The following is a 19514-nucleotide window of genomic DNA, read 5'->3' on the forward strand; positions in this document are numbered from 1 at the left end:
CCTCTGCAATAACCGCCTTCCTTAGATGGACTGGAACAAAGAGACGTCGCTCCGGAGTAGTATCAGGGGCTAATTTCTGGAATCTCTGAAGTGTGATACTCAGATCTTGGGTCAACCCGGCATGGATTACAGAAGGAGGAATAATCGGCTCTGGGATAGTGACTGGAATGTGGTGTGCCGAGAAACTTCTGGAAAGGGCATCTGCCCGGACATTTTTGGAGCCTGGTCGGTAGGTGATCAGGAAGTTAAACCGGGTAAAGAATAACGCCCACCGGGCCTGTCTGGGATTTAAACGTTTGGCTGACTGTATATATTGTAAATTCTTGTGATCGGTAATGACAGAGATCTGATGTGAAGCACCCTCCAACCAATGCCGCCACTCCTTGAAGGCCCATTTGATTGCCAATAGTTTTCTATTACCGACATCATAGTTGGCCTCCGCTGAAAAGAACTGACGGGAGAAATAAGCACATGGGTGCAGACGATTAGTATGAGGATCCTTCTGCGATAGGATGGCACCGGCACCGATGTCAGAGGCGTCGACCTCAAGAACAAATGTCCTAGCTGGATCCGGATGTCTAAGGACCTGAGCGGAGACAAAGGCCTTTTTCAGGCTTTCGAATGAGGCTACTGCTTGGGACGACAAATTAGTTGGATCCATTCATTTACGGGTCAGAGCGACAATGGGAGCCACAATGTCAGCAAAGTTGTGAATGAATCTCCTATAATAATTGGAGAAGCCCAGGCACCTCTGCACCACCTTAAGATTGTTGGGTTGCACCCAATCCAAAATAGCCTGGACCTTAGCTGGATCCATGGAGAATCCCTCAGAAGAGATTACATAGCCTAAAAAGGATACCCTCTGCACCTCGAACTCACACTTTTCCAGCTTAGCGTACAGGTGGTTCTCTCGTAATTTCTGTAGAACTTGTTTGACGTGAGTCTGATGGGCGGGCAAAGATCTGGAATAGATGAGGATATCATCTAAATAGACGACCACGAAATAACCAAGGAATTCCCGAAGAACTTCATTGATCAAGTCCTGGAACACTGCAGGTGCATTGCTAAGGCCAAACGGCATGACCAGATACTCGTAGTGGCCAGAGTGCGAATTGAATGCCATCTTCCACTCATCTCCTTCCTTGATACGGATGAGATTATACGCTCCACGAAGGTCGATTTTTGTGAAGACCGTAGCCCCTCTCAATTGATCAAAAAGTACGGAAATGAGCGGGAGAGGATAGGTGTTCTTAATTGTGATAAGATTCAATCCCCGGTAATCTATACAGGGTCTTAGCCCTCCATCCTTTTTGGATACAAAGAAGCATCCTGCTCCTAGAGGAGATTTAGATGGCCTGATAAAGCCTTTCTCCAGATTTTCATCGATGTATTCCTGCATGGATTTGGTCTCGGGAACAGAGAGAGAGTACAGGCGACCCTTAGGCAACTTGGAACCAGGAATAAGCTCGATGGCACAGTCGAAGTCACGGTGAGGTGGTAAGGTGTCAGCAGCTTTCTTGGAGAACACATCCCAGAACTCATGATATTGTGAGGGAAGCTGCTCCGGAATAGACTGAATCACCCGCAGGGGCAGTGACAAGCAGGACTGTGTACAGTAAGAGCTCCACTGGACAATTTCTCCTTTTACCCAGTCCATGACAGGGTTATGACGGGAAAGCCATGGGTGGCCCAAGATCAAGGGAACTGATGAACAATCGCCAAGGAGGAAGGTTATTGACTCTGAATGGAGAGCTCCGATTTTTAATTGTAGTGGCGAGGTCTCCCAGGAAATCTTGCCACCAGGCAACGGACCTCCATCTAAGCCACAGACAGTAATAGCGGACTTGAGTTCTTCCATCGGAATTTTAGCAGCGCGGGCGAACCCGATATCCAGGAAGTTGCCTGCAGCTCCACTATCAACGAAGGCGGACAGGTCCATTGAACGAGCACTAAACGTGAGTTGTGCAGGGATCAATAAGGCGTTTTTCGGGGAGACAATCTGTAGACCTAGGTGAACTTTCCCCTCGTTCCCTAGGCATGCTCTTTTCCCGGCTTATTCGGGCAGGAACGGGAGAAGTGGCCTTTTGTGCCGCAATAGAGACATAAGCCCTGTGATCTTCTCTTGTCTCTTTCCTCAGGGGAGAGACGATACGCTCCCAATTGCATGGGTTCCTCACCATCCGTGGGAACAGGAATGAAGCCGGATAGATGTGATGATGTCTCCTTTTCGGTTTTCCGCTCTTTAAATCTCCTGTTGATTTTAATGGAGAGGTGCATCAGATCCTCCAGAGAGGTAGGAGATGGGTACTGCACCAAAGAGTCTTTGACCTGTTCCGACAGGCCAAGACGGAACTGACTCCGCAAGGCAGGATCATTCCATCCACTATCAGGTGACCATCTACGGAATTCAGCGCAGTATTCCTCTGCCGAGCGCCGGCCTTGTTTCAAGGCCCGTAGATGAGCTTCAGCGGAGGCAATACGGTCCGGGTCGTCATATAATAGACCTAACGCCTCGAAGAAAGCGTCTACAGACTGCATGGCAGGACTGGTCTGCGGCAAGGAAAACGCCCAGGACTGGGGGTCACCCTGTAGAAGGGAAATGATAATCCCGACTCTTTGATGCTCTGACCCAGAGGAGTGGGGTCTCAATCAGAAATAGAGCTTGCAGCTATCCCTGAAATTCCGAAACAGGGACCTATTTCCAGAGAAGCGATCCGGCAAGTTCATCTTAGGTTCACAGACGGAACTTGGAGTGGGTTGTGACACTTTTGCGGCTTCTTCTTGAACAGACAGACGCTCAGCCAATCCCTGGATCATCTGATATAAGGACTCAACATGGGCTGCTAGGGCTTGTGCCGGAGACGGTGAGGATCCACTTGCATCCATTCCAACCTCGTCTCCATGAGTGGGCCGGTTATAATGTTAGGAACCCCTCCAGCCGGCACAACACAACCCGGAGTCTACTCTGCCAGTCAGGTGTTCACTGGAGCCCCTGATGGTGGGGACAGACTGGGCTGCAGACTGACAGAGGGTCGTGAAGTGTGTACCGGCTGGGGAGAACCCAGGCAAGAAGAGTCAGGTCTATGCAGAGGTCAAAGGTCGGCAGCAGGTAACAGTAACAATGAACAAGCTGAGGTCAGAGGTCACAGGCAAAGTAGCAGAACGGGTAAACGAGCCAAGTATCAGGGTCACAGGAAACACAAGCGAAGTCAAATACGAAGCCAAGGGTCATACACGGGAAATCAAAACGTAGATACAGGAAACAGGAACTGGAACAAGCAGGTCAGCAGACTGGAGCACAGAAGCTATAACCGGCAATGAGGCAGCAGACCTCATTGCCTTAAATACAACCCACAACCAATCAGAACCTGCCCCTAGACATGGCCACACTTGTAGGCTAATTGCCAGCACCTAGCAAGACCAATCAGGGCTTAGCCCTGAAATCCACACCTGCAGGCTAATGCCTGCTAATTAAGCCACAGGCTAAATCTGCCTGATTGTCCCTAGAGCGCATGCGCGCCTGGCTGCCAGGACACGGCGCTGAGGAAGCGTCCGACCGTTGCCTTGGCAACGGTCGGGAGTTGGAAGGAAATTATGTCCCGGTCGTCATGGTGACGGCCGGGTTGTTGGGACCGACAGGAAGCGAGCCGCGGCGGCTGTGAGTACCGCCTTGGCTCGTGACACTTGCCTCTTTACCTGTGCACTTGCTCTCAGCTTAGCCTATAATTTTTATACTTTTAAACCTTACTTGTACTTTTTGTACTTGGCACTTTGTCTAATAATAATAATAATAATAGTCATCGCTATTTTTACGTCGCTGTAAGGTGTGTCCGCATTGTGCCAGCCGAGTAAATGACTGCCACCAGTTTCAGAAGATGGAGAGATTGTTAAAAAAAAAGTATTATGAATTCAAAGTTATAGACATAAGAGGCCTGAGTCATTAAAGAGAGCAAAGCAAAAAAAAAAACATGTTATAATGCACGGGGTGCAAATTAGATTATTATTTTGCACACAAGGAAAATACTGGCTACTTTTTCATGTAGCACACAAATACTTGAAAGTTTTTTTCTACACTGAAATTTTAAGATGATCTAGGACATTGTGACAGGATGGATCTCCTATGCCACCCTGTCCATGTTGCTGGTGACTGGCTGGACTTGCCTTGCCACTGTCCCCTTTCTTTATCCCAAATTGTGCCTGTCTAAATGCAGTAGGAGGGGCCTGCTACCATCTCTAGGCTCCTTAGCCGACACCTAAAACAACTTCCTTATGGGTAACTCTCGATACTAGTGTACTCCCTTGCTGGGTACCTGGACTGGTACCATTGACCTCTTTCTTTAGATCAGGGTTGCTGTGGATGGTTCCCCCTGGCCTATCACACTGGCCAGAGCTGTGGGGTAGCGGGGAGAGCGTTGGTACTGGATGCTGGGTCCCGACCGCAGAACAGCTGAATAACAGGTTAGATTGGTCTAATCTGTAGGTCACAAGAATTAAAAGCCCCCAAATGAATTCTAAATTTAGGATCACAATGTGACTATTCAAGTCCATCATGATGAGAAATATTGGAACACTTTCACTTTGGATTGTAAAAGTTTAAAACAGGAAAGTAATCATTCTGTTGTCTAAGGGTTATTGGCAATAAATGATTTTTGATGATAATAAAGCTAGAGAACACCATCAACGATGTCTGACATTTTATACAGATTTTTTTCCCTTGGTTTTACAGTTTGACCACAGTAACGTTTGACCTTCTTCTCCTCAAAGTGGCAGGCCTCTAGCTTTGTAATAACCTGATAGAGACAATCATTTTCTGATTTCATTAAAAATATTTCTCAAGTCTTCTTAAAAATAAGTTTGGTTATGGACAGACTTTTCTTAAAAAGTGACAAAAAAAAACTTTATTGAAAAAGAGCCTTTACCAATATCTCCCCACTACCCCCCTCACATGCATTTCTTCCCCCCTCCGCAACTGACAGAAACTCAAAATAGTAGAACTGCAGAGATGGTAGAACAGCAGAGGTCCGCTGATTGTAACCCCGGGAGTTCACAAGATGCTTTCCTGACGGGTGCTGCAATTGACACCTACAGCCAGAGGAAGTTTAAAGTAAACAACTTTGAACAAGTTTTGATAACCTTCCACTCAACTACATTGACAGCATTTCAGTATCCCGAGTTTACTTCAAAACCTCCCAAGGCTTTGCCTCAGAGAGTGAAAGTTGCAGTATGGCAGGGTTGAGCTTCTATTACCCAATTTCAGGGGCCTCTACATTTCCTCTAGTTAGGAGAAGAGGGTCTGTTCGGAAAAATATTTTTCATGGTGCGCTCATTAAAATCATATTCTCAGTGTTTCCATAACAGTTCAGTACTGTACCATACAATGGACTAAATAAGTTGCCAGATTTTTATTTTATGAATCATTTCTTTGTTCACTATGCCAGTCTTGTACAATTTATGTAATGTGCACTCATTAAGTTGCTTTGAATTTAGTCATTACTAGAATTATGTTTTTGAAATAATTGAATATTGTTTCCATAATTGTATATTATTTTCCCTAGCTGAATATATTAACTTCCTATTGAATTCAACTTAGAGGGCCTACCAAAACACAGCATAGAGAGCCTGATTCATCAAGGCATGCATCATACGCAAAATCACTCTACGCATGCCCAGACCTGTCAGATATGGTCAGGAAATAGAGACATGCAAGCAAGCAATGTCCGTGCGAAAGCGAGCGTAAGGGGCACTTGCTACTGCATACGACTTTGGGGAGTGAACTAGGCAAGGAAGGGGCGTGTTGCCATATTCGCTGCAAAATAGGGACGTGCAAAACTCGAGTGCACGCAACCACGGCTCTATGACCATGAAAGTAACTAGTCTTTCTGCCGTATCTCTTACACCAGCTCTGGGGCTAGTCTAAGTCCTGATCAGTAATGATAACAGTCTTGTATACATGCTGTAAGATGAGTTTGCAATCACGAGCAACTGTAACATTTATTTTTATGTTGAGTAGACATTAGCAACATAATAATAAATGTATTTGATGGGGAGGAAAATGTTTTATACTTACTGCCTTTATTATTTTACCATGTGACATTAATTACATTTTGTGCGCTCTTTTTATAATTTTTAATCCACATGCTTCAGTACATTCTGTTGTTTATTTTTTGTGTATATTTATCCAAGGCTTGCAACATAGATATTTCTGTATTTTAAGGTATTTTTAAAAAGATTTTTTTTTCCTCAAACAGATCTAAAATGAGCCTGATAAAATGCTAAAATTATCCCATATTACTGTAATGAACTAAGTAATTGTTTCCTTTCCACACACATTATGAACATTTATGAACATTTCATTTTCTTAAATATTTGCACTGCCAAAATAGTTTTATAAATGGCTATCTAGATCTATATTGATATGTGTTTATAACTTGAGTGAGTTCATTTATTTTAACCATAGATTTATATTGTTTTTTTATATGCATTAATAAATAGATTATTTGATATAGTTTGATATAACTGGTGACCAAGAGTATGTAGTTTTTATATTGTGTATGATACTATAGATTTAGTATTAATTAGTTCTGCAGGAACTTGTTTTATTATTGTGTTCATTTAGGAGAGGAGGGTGACAACCTCCTTTTTTGCAGCAGCTTTATTAGACTTATCTTCTGATGTATATTGTTTACAGTACAGCATCTTTAATTGTTCTTGATTTTGCTCCTGATGATAGAAACAGTAAAAAACCCTGTACCAATAACTTGATGTCCCTATGTCTCCTTCACATGGCCATGATAAGCAATCTTCATGAGCCAATCTCTTCACATTTGGTTTTGTCCTAATTGTTATAGATATAGCCCCGTTGTTGAAGGTATATATATTTTTTATTTTTCCACAAACATTATGGGCTCAAAGCCATTATGCCATTATAATCATATGGGATCCAGTCACAATATATCATTAAATCATTATATTTTTACAAAGTAAAAAAATAAATGGTGCCCCCAGACCAGCAGTTAAAAGAACTGTAGTGCTGACAGCCTAAACAGGAGCTAGCAAAAAATAGTGGACCGAACAGCATGGATTGACCCTGATTTCACTATTACCAGCACTAGGCTTTGCCTCCAGGAGAATTGGGTCCCCCTGCCATAATCAGGGCCGGTGCTAGGGTCCTTGGTGCCCTAGGCGCACTGTCAAAATCGGCGCCTATCCCAACCCCCCCCTGCAGGTACACTTTAAAAATCGTCGCCCTCCTCCCTCCTCCCCACGTCTTTCCTTACCTTGCCTCAACACCACCGCCTCTCTGCTCCGTCTCCTCCCCTCCACTCACTGACACTGTCGCGCCGTGATGATGATGTCACACCCAACAGTCAGTGAGTGGTGGGGAGGAGACGGAGCAGAGAGGCGGCAGTGTTGATCAATAGCCCCTTCTCCCCTCCCCGTGAATTTATCTGAACGCTGTGCGGCGGCCGTGGAAGGTATGGTCAGCGGTCGCCGCACAGTTTTAAAGTCATTTTATTTCTAAGGCGCCCTCCAGAGCCCGGCGCCCTAGGCAAGTGCCTAACCTTGCCTAATGGGAGCGCCGGGCCTGGCCATAATGGAAACCAACCACAGAGTAGTCAGTACTGGGCTGCATTCCCTATGGAGATGTGGCCCTTAACCCCCCCCCCCCTCCCCCTTTGTAGGGGTACCCACCCCTGTGTGGGGTAATTATAATAATACATGAAAGCAATTTGTCCCTGGTGCACTACAGGTCCCAGGATGGCCAGGCTGCCATTAAGTAGCACTTGTACTACAAGCACAAGCATACTCCATGGCTGCAAAGCCATACTGGGACCTAAAGTGCCCCAAAGAGACATGTCAATACAACACAGACACAAGTGTAAATATCATTTTTAATGCCATAAATCACACACACATTATTGGTCACCTACATGAACGGTCTGTCATCTGTAATATATTGTGTGATTCAAATAAAAAACAAATCCCTGGTAGATTCTGCAAGATCAGCTCCCCTGCAAAAGTAAGCTCTTTGTAAGTATATTATTTATATTATTTAAAATTTATATTACTAATTATTATTATACATTGAAATAAATAAATAGTTTAAGGAGTTGAGGTGCGTTGCTTTGATTTTATTTTATAATAAGTAGCTTTGAGTTCACTTTGCAAGAAAGTTAATAGGTAAATATAACATTATTTACATTATTTAAGGATTTGATTGTACAGCACATATATAGAATGTTGTATTTACCTAAGAACTCTCTTGAATTGGCTCGCTTCTGAAATCGGACGCAATAGCGCGCAGCGTCATGTGATGTATGCGGGTTACGATCAAATTCATCTTGCTACATACATATCTTGAGTTCCGTTCCTTGATTAATTCAGAGGTGCGCAGATCATAAGTGCATACGTAGAATAAGTTGCGCTCAGAATGCGTGCCCTAATTAATCAGGCCCAGAAGCTACAGACATGATGACTTCTGCTGAGCAATCTTTTTCTCATGATTTTTTTTCTAGTTAAGACCTTTTTCTTGATTTTTGCTCCTGATGATAGAAACAGTAAAAAACCCTGTACCAATAACTGTTGATGTCCCTATGTCTCCTTCACATGGCCATGATAAGCAATCTTGTTGAGCCAATCTCTTCACATTTTGGTTTTGTCCTTAGTGCTATAGATACAGACCGTTCACAAGGAGCTTCTGCCTTACTGACATATGTGCGCTGACTGGTCATGTGGGTAATTTACCTACAGTACTCTAGATATGAATCATATCAAGTGTTCTACCCTACAGATGTTGGTCTGTGATAATGTGGTACCCATTCAATTTAATTTTAGACCACTTTGCTAAGAGGAAGAGGACTTCTCTGTGGATCACCATCTCTTTGCTTGTTGTGTCACTTTTTATACTGACCATTGGTCTGGCTGCAACCACAAGGACAGAAAACATAACAGTGGGAGGTTACTACCCAGGAATAATTGTAAGTACGCTGCTTTATAATTCCTGTGTCTTAAATACATTTTATTATTATGATCAATTTACATGCTCAATTTATTTTCACTACATATTCAATCCTTTATAGGCTTTTTTTATTTTACAGAAAATAATTAAATGAAGTATCTGAGTAGTTAGAATACATTGGACGTGTTCTGTCAAAAGAGTTCTGTCTCATGGATCTCATTCTCTTCTAAACTCATTCTTGTTACTTCATTGCCTTTATTTAAAAATATGCAGTGAGACTTTGGTATATAGGAGAAATATATTGGTGAAAGAGTTCTGGCTTATTTTGTAAATGGGATTTCTTAGTGAGGAAATAGCTGGAGTAAACATCATATATTATGATTATTTATTAAGAGATGAAAGCATCAATTCTCCTAACACCTGGATCTACTGGAACGAAGTACATTTCTATAGTTTAAAGCCTGATGTATAACAAAATGAAAAGAAATGTAATAATATATATAAAATGTTATGCAAATACATTAATTTAATAGCAAATAGTACATGCTCACTATCAGAAGCTAAGCAGTAGGGAGGCTACTTACCCTTAATATAACACAGTAGGCAAGGTCACAGGTCTTTTCCAACTACAGTGTATCACCAATGATCTTTACTATCACCCCTAATCTACCTCTAATCCACATCAAGCAGTAACTAAGGCTAGGTACACACTGGAGGTTTTTCAGCCAAATAGTGGGCCAATCACCTAATAAACAACCGCTCGGCCACATATCGTGTTAGTGTGTACACTTACACGATGAACGACAGTTGTTCTAAAGTGCAAATTGTCATTTCATTTGGTTGGTCGTACTGTTTAATAATCAATAATTTTCCAATCACCTTCCGATCATGCAGTGTGTATGCACTCATGATCACAATCTCCATACAGTTTACAGAATCATGGTCTTTTCAGCCGATGCCGGCAATGAACATGTCCCAGTGACTAAATGTAAAGAGTGCTGTAGATGGAATAATTTGATTCCTCGTTCTGAGACTGAATATTTTGTTTCAAAGTCACAGAAGCTAACGAAATTGGTTATGACATATGGATAGCTATAACAAGGTGGTTAATCAGTGTGACAGGAATGAATGAATGAATGAATTAATGCATATTTGTGCCGTCATTCTCTAAACCACTACAGGACCAGGTGAAGAGTACAGATCTGAAGGTAAATCGTGTGCAGTGTGTAGGCATTTATCGCCCAACCGGTCGAACCTTCAGTCGTAGGTACAATAGCTGTAGATAGCAGAAAATTCTCCAGTGTGTACCTAACCTTACTGTGTAAAGTTGTCACTGTAGATATAGGATTAAAACCAATTTGACTGGCTCTCGCTGAAGAGGCGGCATCTACCATAACGTGCGCTGGGCAGACCACCAGAATGAAATCAAGGTGTTTTGCATTGTGCATTGGCTGCACTTTATTTATGACCTCCACATTCTTCATTTGGTGCTGGAACCAAGTCCACCAACAGGAAATACACCTGTTTGGGACCCTGTCTGTCCTGGAAGTTCCCCTCTCTGTCTTGTTGTGATACTCTCTGCTCAAGTGCTTTCTGACTGGACTGGAAACAGATGAGAAAAAGAGAGAAAAATAAATTGATCCCTGTTATGCACACTGGCTTGTGTTAAAAGGCACCATTCACTACGTACACTGAATAATGGCATAAGACCATAAGAAAAGACTATACATAATAACAATAAATATCATTTAAAATTAATTCCCAGAGACACTTTGCTTATGGATAGGTGAATTTTAACACATCATCTGTGGCACCGTCAAGGTGACTTTCATGCCTTATAATTCTAGAATTTATAGGTTTACATATTTCAGTCACTGAGGGATTTTTTTGCATTACACATACACCTATTCCATAAATATAAAACTATAAAGCCCATAGGATAAGAATAGTTAATAATTGCATTTAGTATACAGAATAAGATGAATTGTACTGCATAGTTGTCCAAAAATAAATTAATAAAAGTAGGGCCATCTGGGGCCAGCCAACAGTGGGACAGTGGCTTTGAATGCGAGTAAATGTGCCCATCTGAGAACAGCATAACTCTGAGGAGGTTGGGGAATATATATACCACTTGTAATAGAGTTTATATGCATTTTTGTGGATATGCACGCTAATCTAATTTTTAAAGTGACCATTTCAATTGTTTTTATAGTTCTGTATTACAGAACCAGTGGAGCCCTGGGAAGAAAGCCCCCAGGTACCAGGTATCCGGCTAGGGGAATCACCAGATTAAAAAAATATGTCATAGTGCAGCTTTAAGCACTCAGTGGGGCCCATTCAGTTCATAGCGATGTGCGGCGGTCAGAGCCGGATTAACAATAGGGCTAAAGGGGCTACGGCCCAGGGGCCTCGGGCAGCTGGGGGGCCCGCCGGCATTTATCGGGTCAGGGGCTTCCCCACCCCCGGCTCCGACTGTTACCTGTTCAAGGAGAATGGCAGGCAGCTAACAGCAAATGTTATGCTGTTAGCTGCCTGCTGTCACTGTAGGACTTACGCAGCGTGCAGTAATTTCCTTTGGAGATCTCGTGAGAGTGAGACTATGAGTCATAGTCTCACTCTCACGAGATCTCCTCAGTAAGGAGATTACTGCACGCTGCGTAAGTGCTACAGGGAGTGGAACAACGGAAGGAGGTAAGCTCACAGGGGGGGGGGTTGATGGCTGGTGGGGGGCTCGTTGGGGGGGCCTCACAGTCCCCTTAGCCCGGGGGCCTGTCTTCCCTTAATGCGGCCCTGGCGGCGGTGCACGTTTCAGAGCTCTACTCCGACATTGCAGATTTTCCTGCGCATGGGGTGCGAAGAAAATCTTTGATGTTGATCCGCCGTGTAGTGCCTTCATGACCAGTCCGCAGGCAGTCAGTGGCACATTGCTAATAACCAAATCGGCACCAGTGTTTTGGCTTTTGAAGGGACTTTAGGTGGCAGTTTTTTATTTTACTGCCACAAGATAGAGGAGGGTATTGCTCTTTTTATGAATAGTTCTTGGACAATAGAGGCTGGGTACTGTTTTCCCTTGTTCTTGAAATATATTTGTTTAGGGGGATGGTTCCCTATTGAAAAGGACCTATTTGTGGCCTCTTGAATAAGTACACAATAGGTTGCAGTCACTTTCAAGTCAACCTATTAAAATATCAATATATATAATGATGGGAAAGTAAGAAATGTAACAGAATTTGAGATAATACAAAGGTACGCCATATTGGGCTGCTTGTGTTATATGGACAATAGGTACAGTGTGTGCCTAAGATCACTGATTCATCATTTGTTTTTCTTGTTTTATCCATCTTCTGGCATTAGCTCGGCTTTGGATCCTTCTTGGGCATAATTGGAATTCATCTGGTAGAGAACAGAAAACAAATGGTACGTAAAATATGTTTTCACTATTTACTTCCTGTAAAGCGTTAACAAGACCTGATAACTGAGAAGGCCTTGGCTCCTCCTTAATAACCTTTTTCGAGCTATGCAGAACACTAACCTGTTGAAATGAACCATTAACAGATTCATATTAATATTGCACATTTTCCAGAACATCTCGAAGTTGGAGTCACAAAATTGTATTTATGTGGACCACTTTTGTAACCAGCATTTTACACCTGAATGATCAATCCTGGGCCGGATTGAAACTAAAAAGCAGTTTTGGCATAACAAGCGCACCAGACTAAATTGATGTATGCCCGGTCAAGAAAGGTTTTCTCAGCCATGATGGCAAAAGGGTCTCCATCATCTCATTACTGGTGAAAAATTTAGCTAAAGTGCAGTCAACTAAGAATGACAGTGAGTGCACTTTACTAACGATTTACTCTGTATATGGTCCAGACAAAAAGGAATAAACCTTTGTATTCAATTCTCGGCGGAAACGCAGAAAATCCCGCTAATACGGCAATTTTCTCGCTGGATTTCAGCTCGCAGCTCCCTGAGCTGCGAGCTGAAATCCAGCCAACTATTACCGTATTAATGGTAATAGTTTTTCCATGGCGCAGAAAAACTACAATTAAATATGCCCCTAAAACTCACAAAGCCCTTATACTGGGGTATGCTGGCCTAAGAGATGAAAACAGAAGGTGTTGGGTTATACCATTTTCAGGTGCTTGGGCCATTTTTCCTGAGTGACAATTACTCATAATTTGTCGTCTATCTTTTCCTTTCTTTTATTTATATACTACATTAAAATTAATTTGCATTTTTTAGTAACTTACATTAACATTTTAATTTTAATGTAAATTGACCTTGTCATGTAATACTTCGTTTGTGTATAGCTCCCAATAACACTATAAATTCCCAATCTAATACCTAAAGTTACATTAAACTCCACTGTTAATTTAAAATATCCCAAATCATACAAAAAATTATAATGCACTATAACTTACTGTCTAATAATAAATATTTTCATGAAAATGCAAATACAATAGACAAATTTCCTAGGTATCTTCTTCTGATATATCCTAATTCAGAATCAAAAGATATATATAGAAAACAATCCTTCACTTCTGCCTTAATCTTTTGCAATATGAGGGATTAGTTTAGGTACGAATTGAGGCTCAGTAGGGAATGGGAGTTTATATCATTTAGTTTTCTGATACAGGTTCATAATCAGTCAGTCCACATAATGTTATCTCCATTTGAGTTCAATACTTACTGCAACACCTATTCTCTATAACAAACATATGTATATTGGAATATAGTTGGTGAGGGTGAGAAAGAAAATCTAGTCTTTTTCTCTGGGAAGCGGACACTGCCATACATCCTACAGATTCTCCCTCAGCAAGATTTTAGCAAGGTTTACATTATTATTATTTTTTTAAAGTGTTAGGGTATATTTACTAAACTGCGGATTTGAAAAAGTGGAGATGTTGCCTATAGCAACCAATCAGATTCTAGCTGTCATTTTGTAGAAGGCAACATCTCCACTTTTTCAAACCAGCAGTTTACTAAATATACCCCTTGGAGTTAAAGGCCCTATCAAAACCTTTATCATAGTCCCTGTCATGAGTATAGTCTAGTCAGGATGATTGTGGAAATAATATTTTAATGTTGTCAATATCTATTTATAAATGAATTCACATAGCTAAAACGGTTTCCAGCAAATCACCGTGTGTAGCAACCAAGGAGTTAATGTGGTTTGATGACGACAACCTGTATACTTCAGGGGCCAGCTTTTTGTCACTTACCCTGATTATTTACTCAGAGATGCCCTCTCATCACAGAAGAGCAATCACCCCTTTATTAGTGCCCAGATACTTTTTATATGATGCGTTTTCTGCCTCCATGTTGCACTTTGGCTGAGGAAAGCATTTGTAGGCGCACTCTGAGCAATATCATTTTTATTCATCCCACCCATAAAATTGCTATCTTTAATAAGGGCAGTCCAGATGCAGGGCCGTAAATAGGGCTGTGCGAAAGGGGCGACCGCCCAGGGTGCAACGCTGAAGAGGGGCGCAGTTTAGGAATATTTTAGGTTAACTTGGTTAAAATTGAGTGTTACGGACGGCATTTGTCTTTCTCGCCCCAGGCACTAGAATTATAAGTTACCAGATGTCCACTCACTCTCATGATTAATTAAAGACATAAGTGAGGCTAAACTGAACAGTATTTTATAAGACAAACAAGGAAATATGTTTCTTGTGTAAAGGTGTGGTGCTATAGTGAGAAGACATTGGACAGTTTATACTTTTGGACAGTGCTCCAAAGATTCTTCTGTACCGGTACTGTAGTTTGTGGAGACATTTCGACCAGAGTAGAGAGCAGGTGTGCACAATGAAGTCTTCTGAGCAGACCATCCGGGTAACCAAGGTGTTTTGCGGAGTGCACTTCAAGTGTGCATGTTAAGTGACCAAAGATGGCGTTGGCATCGCTGCAGGCATATATTGTCATCAGACACCTTCCCTGCATCGCACTATGAGAGCTACTAAAAGGAGGAGATAGACTCTCCTATGAGTGTATATTCTCTACTCAGAATATAAAGTGTAGATCAGACTGGCCTCCCTGAGATTCTCTATAAAGAACAACATCAAGTACTTTCTGATATCTTTCCAACAGGAGGTTACACAACTTGGAGAGAGAATTTATATTTTTGCCAAAACCTATAAAAAAATATGTCAATGCCAACAACAAACTGGAATTTAAAGTAACCAGATTATCATCAAAAGTGGCTGATTTGAAAAATCACTAAAGTAGAAACAATATAACATTTCAGGGAATTCCAGAAGAGAACTGGCAAACTATTTCCAAGAGTTATTCAAAGACTTGCTCCCAGAACTTTCTGAACTAGATAAACCATAGACACATGTCACTACATCCTGATGACAAGACTATTACCTTGTAGACCACTGAGAGATATTATCACAAGAAACAATTATTATTATGTGAAGGACCAACCAATGTCTGCATTGATGAGAAGTAATCAATGGCTGGATGAAAACAGATATGTATTATTGGCTTTTGATCTACCCACAGCTCATTATAAAAATAAAATGGCATGCTATGTAGATGGTGTGACACCGTGGATGGATCCCCCCTGGCCTATCACACTGAACAGGGCTGCATGGGTAGCAGGCAGAGCGGTGGTACTGGAAAAGCTTGGGTCCAAACCTCAGACAGCCAGAGAACGAAATAGATTTTAGGTCTAATCTGCAGGTCACAGGAATACAGCAATATTGAAGATGTTTTTAAGCAGGTCTTTGAAGCAAGATGTTTATGTGCTCTCACTGGTTAGATTTACCAGTGATCAGATCAGATGTTGAAATCAGAAGAACAAGTTTCCAATACAAGACAGTGCCTTTTATACTATTTAGACACAGGCTATTTGTAGCATCAGGATATAACCTGTTTACACAAACATGGATTTACATGCATTCCAAATCCACTAATATTTACACTTAGCTATGAAATTCAAATTCTTAAAAACCTTGCTGTGATATCCTGCGTCTCATTTCAGAGGCAGGATACATACTAGCAAGTCAAAAGGTCTGACATAAATACCTTCTTCAGACAGTCGCCGAAAATACACATTCCCACAGAACAACGAAAACCCACATCAGACATAATGCATTTCCTCTAGAGAGGCTAAACAGAAAAAAACACATTTTCTACCCTGGTCTCAGAAATAACGATTTCCTATCTCAAAATATACACAATATTAAAAGTAAGTGCATTGAAAATTTATATAAATAAGCGCCCCGTGCTTTTTTCTTTAAATAAATTCATACCATAAGTTATTTATATGTGATCCAGTCACAGATGGGGATTCCTAATCTCTTTGGTCATTTGTAAATATGGCAGCCAACATGCAGCTCAATCACCAGAATATGTAAAATGGCTAGGCCTCCCACCAAGGGAGGCCCAGTCAAGTTTACTTTGTGTACCTCCCTCTCTGTACCACTTGGTACTACTAACAAGTCAGAGCACCAACACAAGAGCTTTCTGCTGGGTGTTAATGAAAGACCCCACCAGCTCTTTCCACTAAAAATGAGCAAGTGGTTGAGGTGGTGTTCAGAATGGTGGTGACTAATGAGTACACCATGGTGGATTAGTGATTTGAACATTAGCCACCAGAATAGAGGTCTGCTTTATTCACTGGTATATAACTGGAGAACTTGTTTATTCACTTGTAATCTTATTGGAGCTCTGCTATACCATGGCACCAGGTTGGAGGTGTTTTATACATTGGCCACCAGGTTTGGTGTGTGTGTTTTTATATTAGCCACCATAATGTTCTCTGTGTTGTATTCACAGAAATCAGCGGATTCACATGTGGGTACCCTGTTTATCAGATTGAAAAGAGCCCCAAGATTTCAAAACATAACAAAATAATTATTTGTTTTGGAAAGAAAGATGCAGGGTACATTATAAACCAGTTTAAAGAAAATACAATATTTTAGTAATTTATTCTTCCAGGCATATTTTGTAATATCTTCTAAATTGATTTAACTTATTTTGTACAGTTAAAAAAATCCTTTCTCAATTATATACACAGCATCAAATTGAATACAAATAATCCAATAAAACAAAGAAAAAAACTAAAACAAACATTTATTTGCTGAAGTAATATAATAAGTGCTTGTAAATTGCTCCAGTAAATGGAAGCCATTACAGGTCACATGTCTCCAATACTGTAATTCTGGATGCAGTGTCTGCATTTTTAATGGATCTCTCTCTTGGTTTGAAATTGATATCCTGTGATGCACTCACCATAAGATAATAGCAGATTTTATATATTTAGCTTAAAAAAAAGTAAAAATAAACATTGGACAGAAAAAATCTACAAAGTCTTCTTAATCAGCTATGCTGGATGAATTCAAGGCTGCTATATACAGTATGCTGAACCTAAGAAATGTAATTCTTCTTTTCCCTAAATCCACAGGACCAATAATTTTATAATAAACTTATAATTATATTTTCAAGAAATGTAGCTTCATTTAAAATTTTTGTATTCTTAACATTCCAATTGCAACACTCATATATTATAAAACCGTTTCAGTAAACAGAGTATATTATGCAAACTCAACAAGTTTTGTTTAATCTTTTAACAAAGATGTTATAATATTGATGTTCATATAACACATTACATTCATTGCCTGTTTTACAAATATTTAAGTTAGTGTGTGTGTGTCAGTTATTTTACTAAGGGTGTGTGTACACCCTCAGGCTGTCCTCAATTTCAAGCATTCAACAAACAAACATTCTAACACTCTAAGGCTCAAATAACATTTATATCCCATACTACTCACATTCATTATACCATTTATTCTCATATTACTTAATTTCACTTATCTCAGTCAAAGTCGAAAATGTGTAGTGTAAACGTCATCATGCATTGCAGCAGCCATTACACACTGCCCCCATTCCACCTGTCTCACACGTTTACCATTACAACAAAGATATTGCGCATCTCACACAGGAGCCATATTCTCCAATCATGGTGATCATATTAACTTACAATGGCAGCCATATTCAAAGCATGGAGGGATTAAGACAACCTCTATTGTCTATATTGTCTACATAAACACAGTTACCACTAAACACATTGTATATCACATTGCCGCCATATTAACTATCATCCCATGAACTCAATTTCTCCAGCTCTAAACAGCATTACTTCAAAAGGTACACATTACAAACTACCCTCCATCACTGCACTCATTTCAATCCATTCAAAATATCATAGAAACTCCAGCATTTACAGTTTTGCATTCTAGCCATGGGAGGCGCTGATAGCAAGACAATGGGGTATATTTACTAAACCGCAAGTTAGAAAAAGGTGAAGATGTTGCCTATAGCAACCAATCAGATTCTAGCTGTAATTTATTTAGTAGATTCTACAAAATGATAGCTAGAATCTGATTGGTTGCTATAGGCAACATCTCCACTTTTTCAAACCCGCAGTTTAGTAAATATATCCCAGTGAGTTTTCCCTATATTGATGGGAGCCTTTCAGGTGCACTTAATATGGTAAAGTGCATTTATAAGAGCATTTCAAACAATGTAAAATAAATCTTTGAGGAGCAAAGTAGGGGACTCAGGAAGGTGACCTGGCATTGTAATGGGGCGGATAGTTGGCACCCCAAAAGGAAGTGTAAGGAAGGATTCTACAGGCCCACTGGTATGGTAGAGAGGTGAAGCTCCCCCCCAGTAGTGTTGGAATAAAACAAGGAACACAGGGATAAAACTGCATAAAGTCTTGGGTTTATTCTCTTCGCTTGTGGCATAAGGCATTACTAGTAAGTAATACCATGATACTATCAACATGCAATGTTATTCAACATGTTGCAAAATAAATACAATTTTAGCAATCTTGGTTCAAAAATATGCAAACATAAATCGACACAACACATAGGTCACTGAATAAATATATCCCACTTTAAATTTAGGCACTGTGCATCAGTGAAATTGATTTCACTAGATAGATACTTTAGGAGATAACCGGTTGCTACAAGTTAATTAGACCATTATACTAAATGCTGCGACAGCAGATAATATAGACCATTCAATCACAATACTTTTAGTGCAATTATACAGATCATACTTATAACACAAAAATCAGTAGCGATACGACAAGGAGAAATCTAGCTGGTTCAGCTTAGATGCTTTATAAGAAATGACTGTAGACTACGGTCACTTTACAATATACAAAACCCAAGGAGGTGAATTATAATTCACAGGTTTAAACAAAGTTTGAGCTGACACATTAAGCTTATTTACTTGTACAAAGTGAAATCAGCAATCAACTTGATGCATGCATGACTCCTGCGCACTGTAAACAACAGCAATTATGCACAATAAATGTAAAGTGTAAAGGACAGTGTCCTCTTAGAAATCCGTCTAATGGAATAAGCAGCTCTATCCCAACAACTGTAGGTTTAAATAATTCTCCAATCAGCAACCATTTTAAGCAGTTTCACAATAGAATCAACGTTTAGATGCAATATAGACAAACTCTTATGGTAAATGGTTGCCCTCTGTCTCCTAGTCAGATTGCAGATAAGTTTAAATGCAGCAGATT

The 19514-nt window shown here is 40.6% G+C and overlaps 1 protein-coding gene across 1 annotated transcript in view; it reads left to right on the forward strand.

The window, feature by feature from the left end:
* Positions 1–19514, forward strand: part of TMEM255B (transmembrane protein 255B) — an 88143-nt gene that overhangs the window by 6965 nt on the left and 61664 nt on the right. The window contains exons 2-3 of the mRNA XM_075198054.1: positions 8836–8978; positions 12314–12376. Of these exons, the coding sequence (XP_075054155.1) occupies positions 8836–8978; positions 12314–12376 (206 nt within the window). The remainder of the gene's footprint in view (positions 1–8835; positions 8979–12313; positions 12377–19514) is intronic.

The sequence above is a fragment of the Mixophyes fleayi genome, chromosome 2 (assembly GCF_038048845.1).
Source record: "Mixophyes fleayi isolate aMixFle1 chromosome 2, aMixFle1.hap1, whole genome shotgun sequence".
In the NCBI taxonomy this organism is placed as follows: Eukaryota; Metazoa; Chordata; class Amphibia; order Anura; family Limnodynastidae; genus Mixophyes; species Mixophyes fleayi.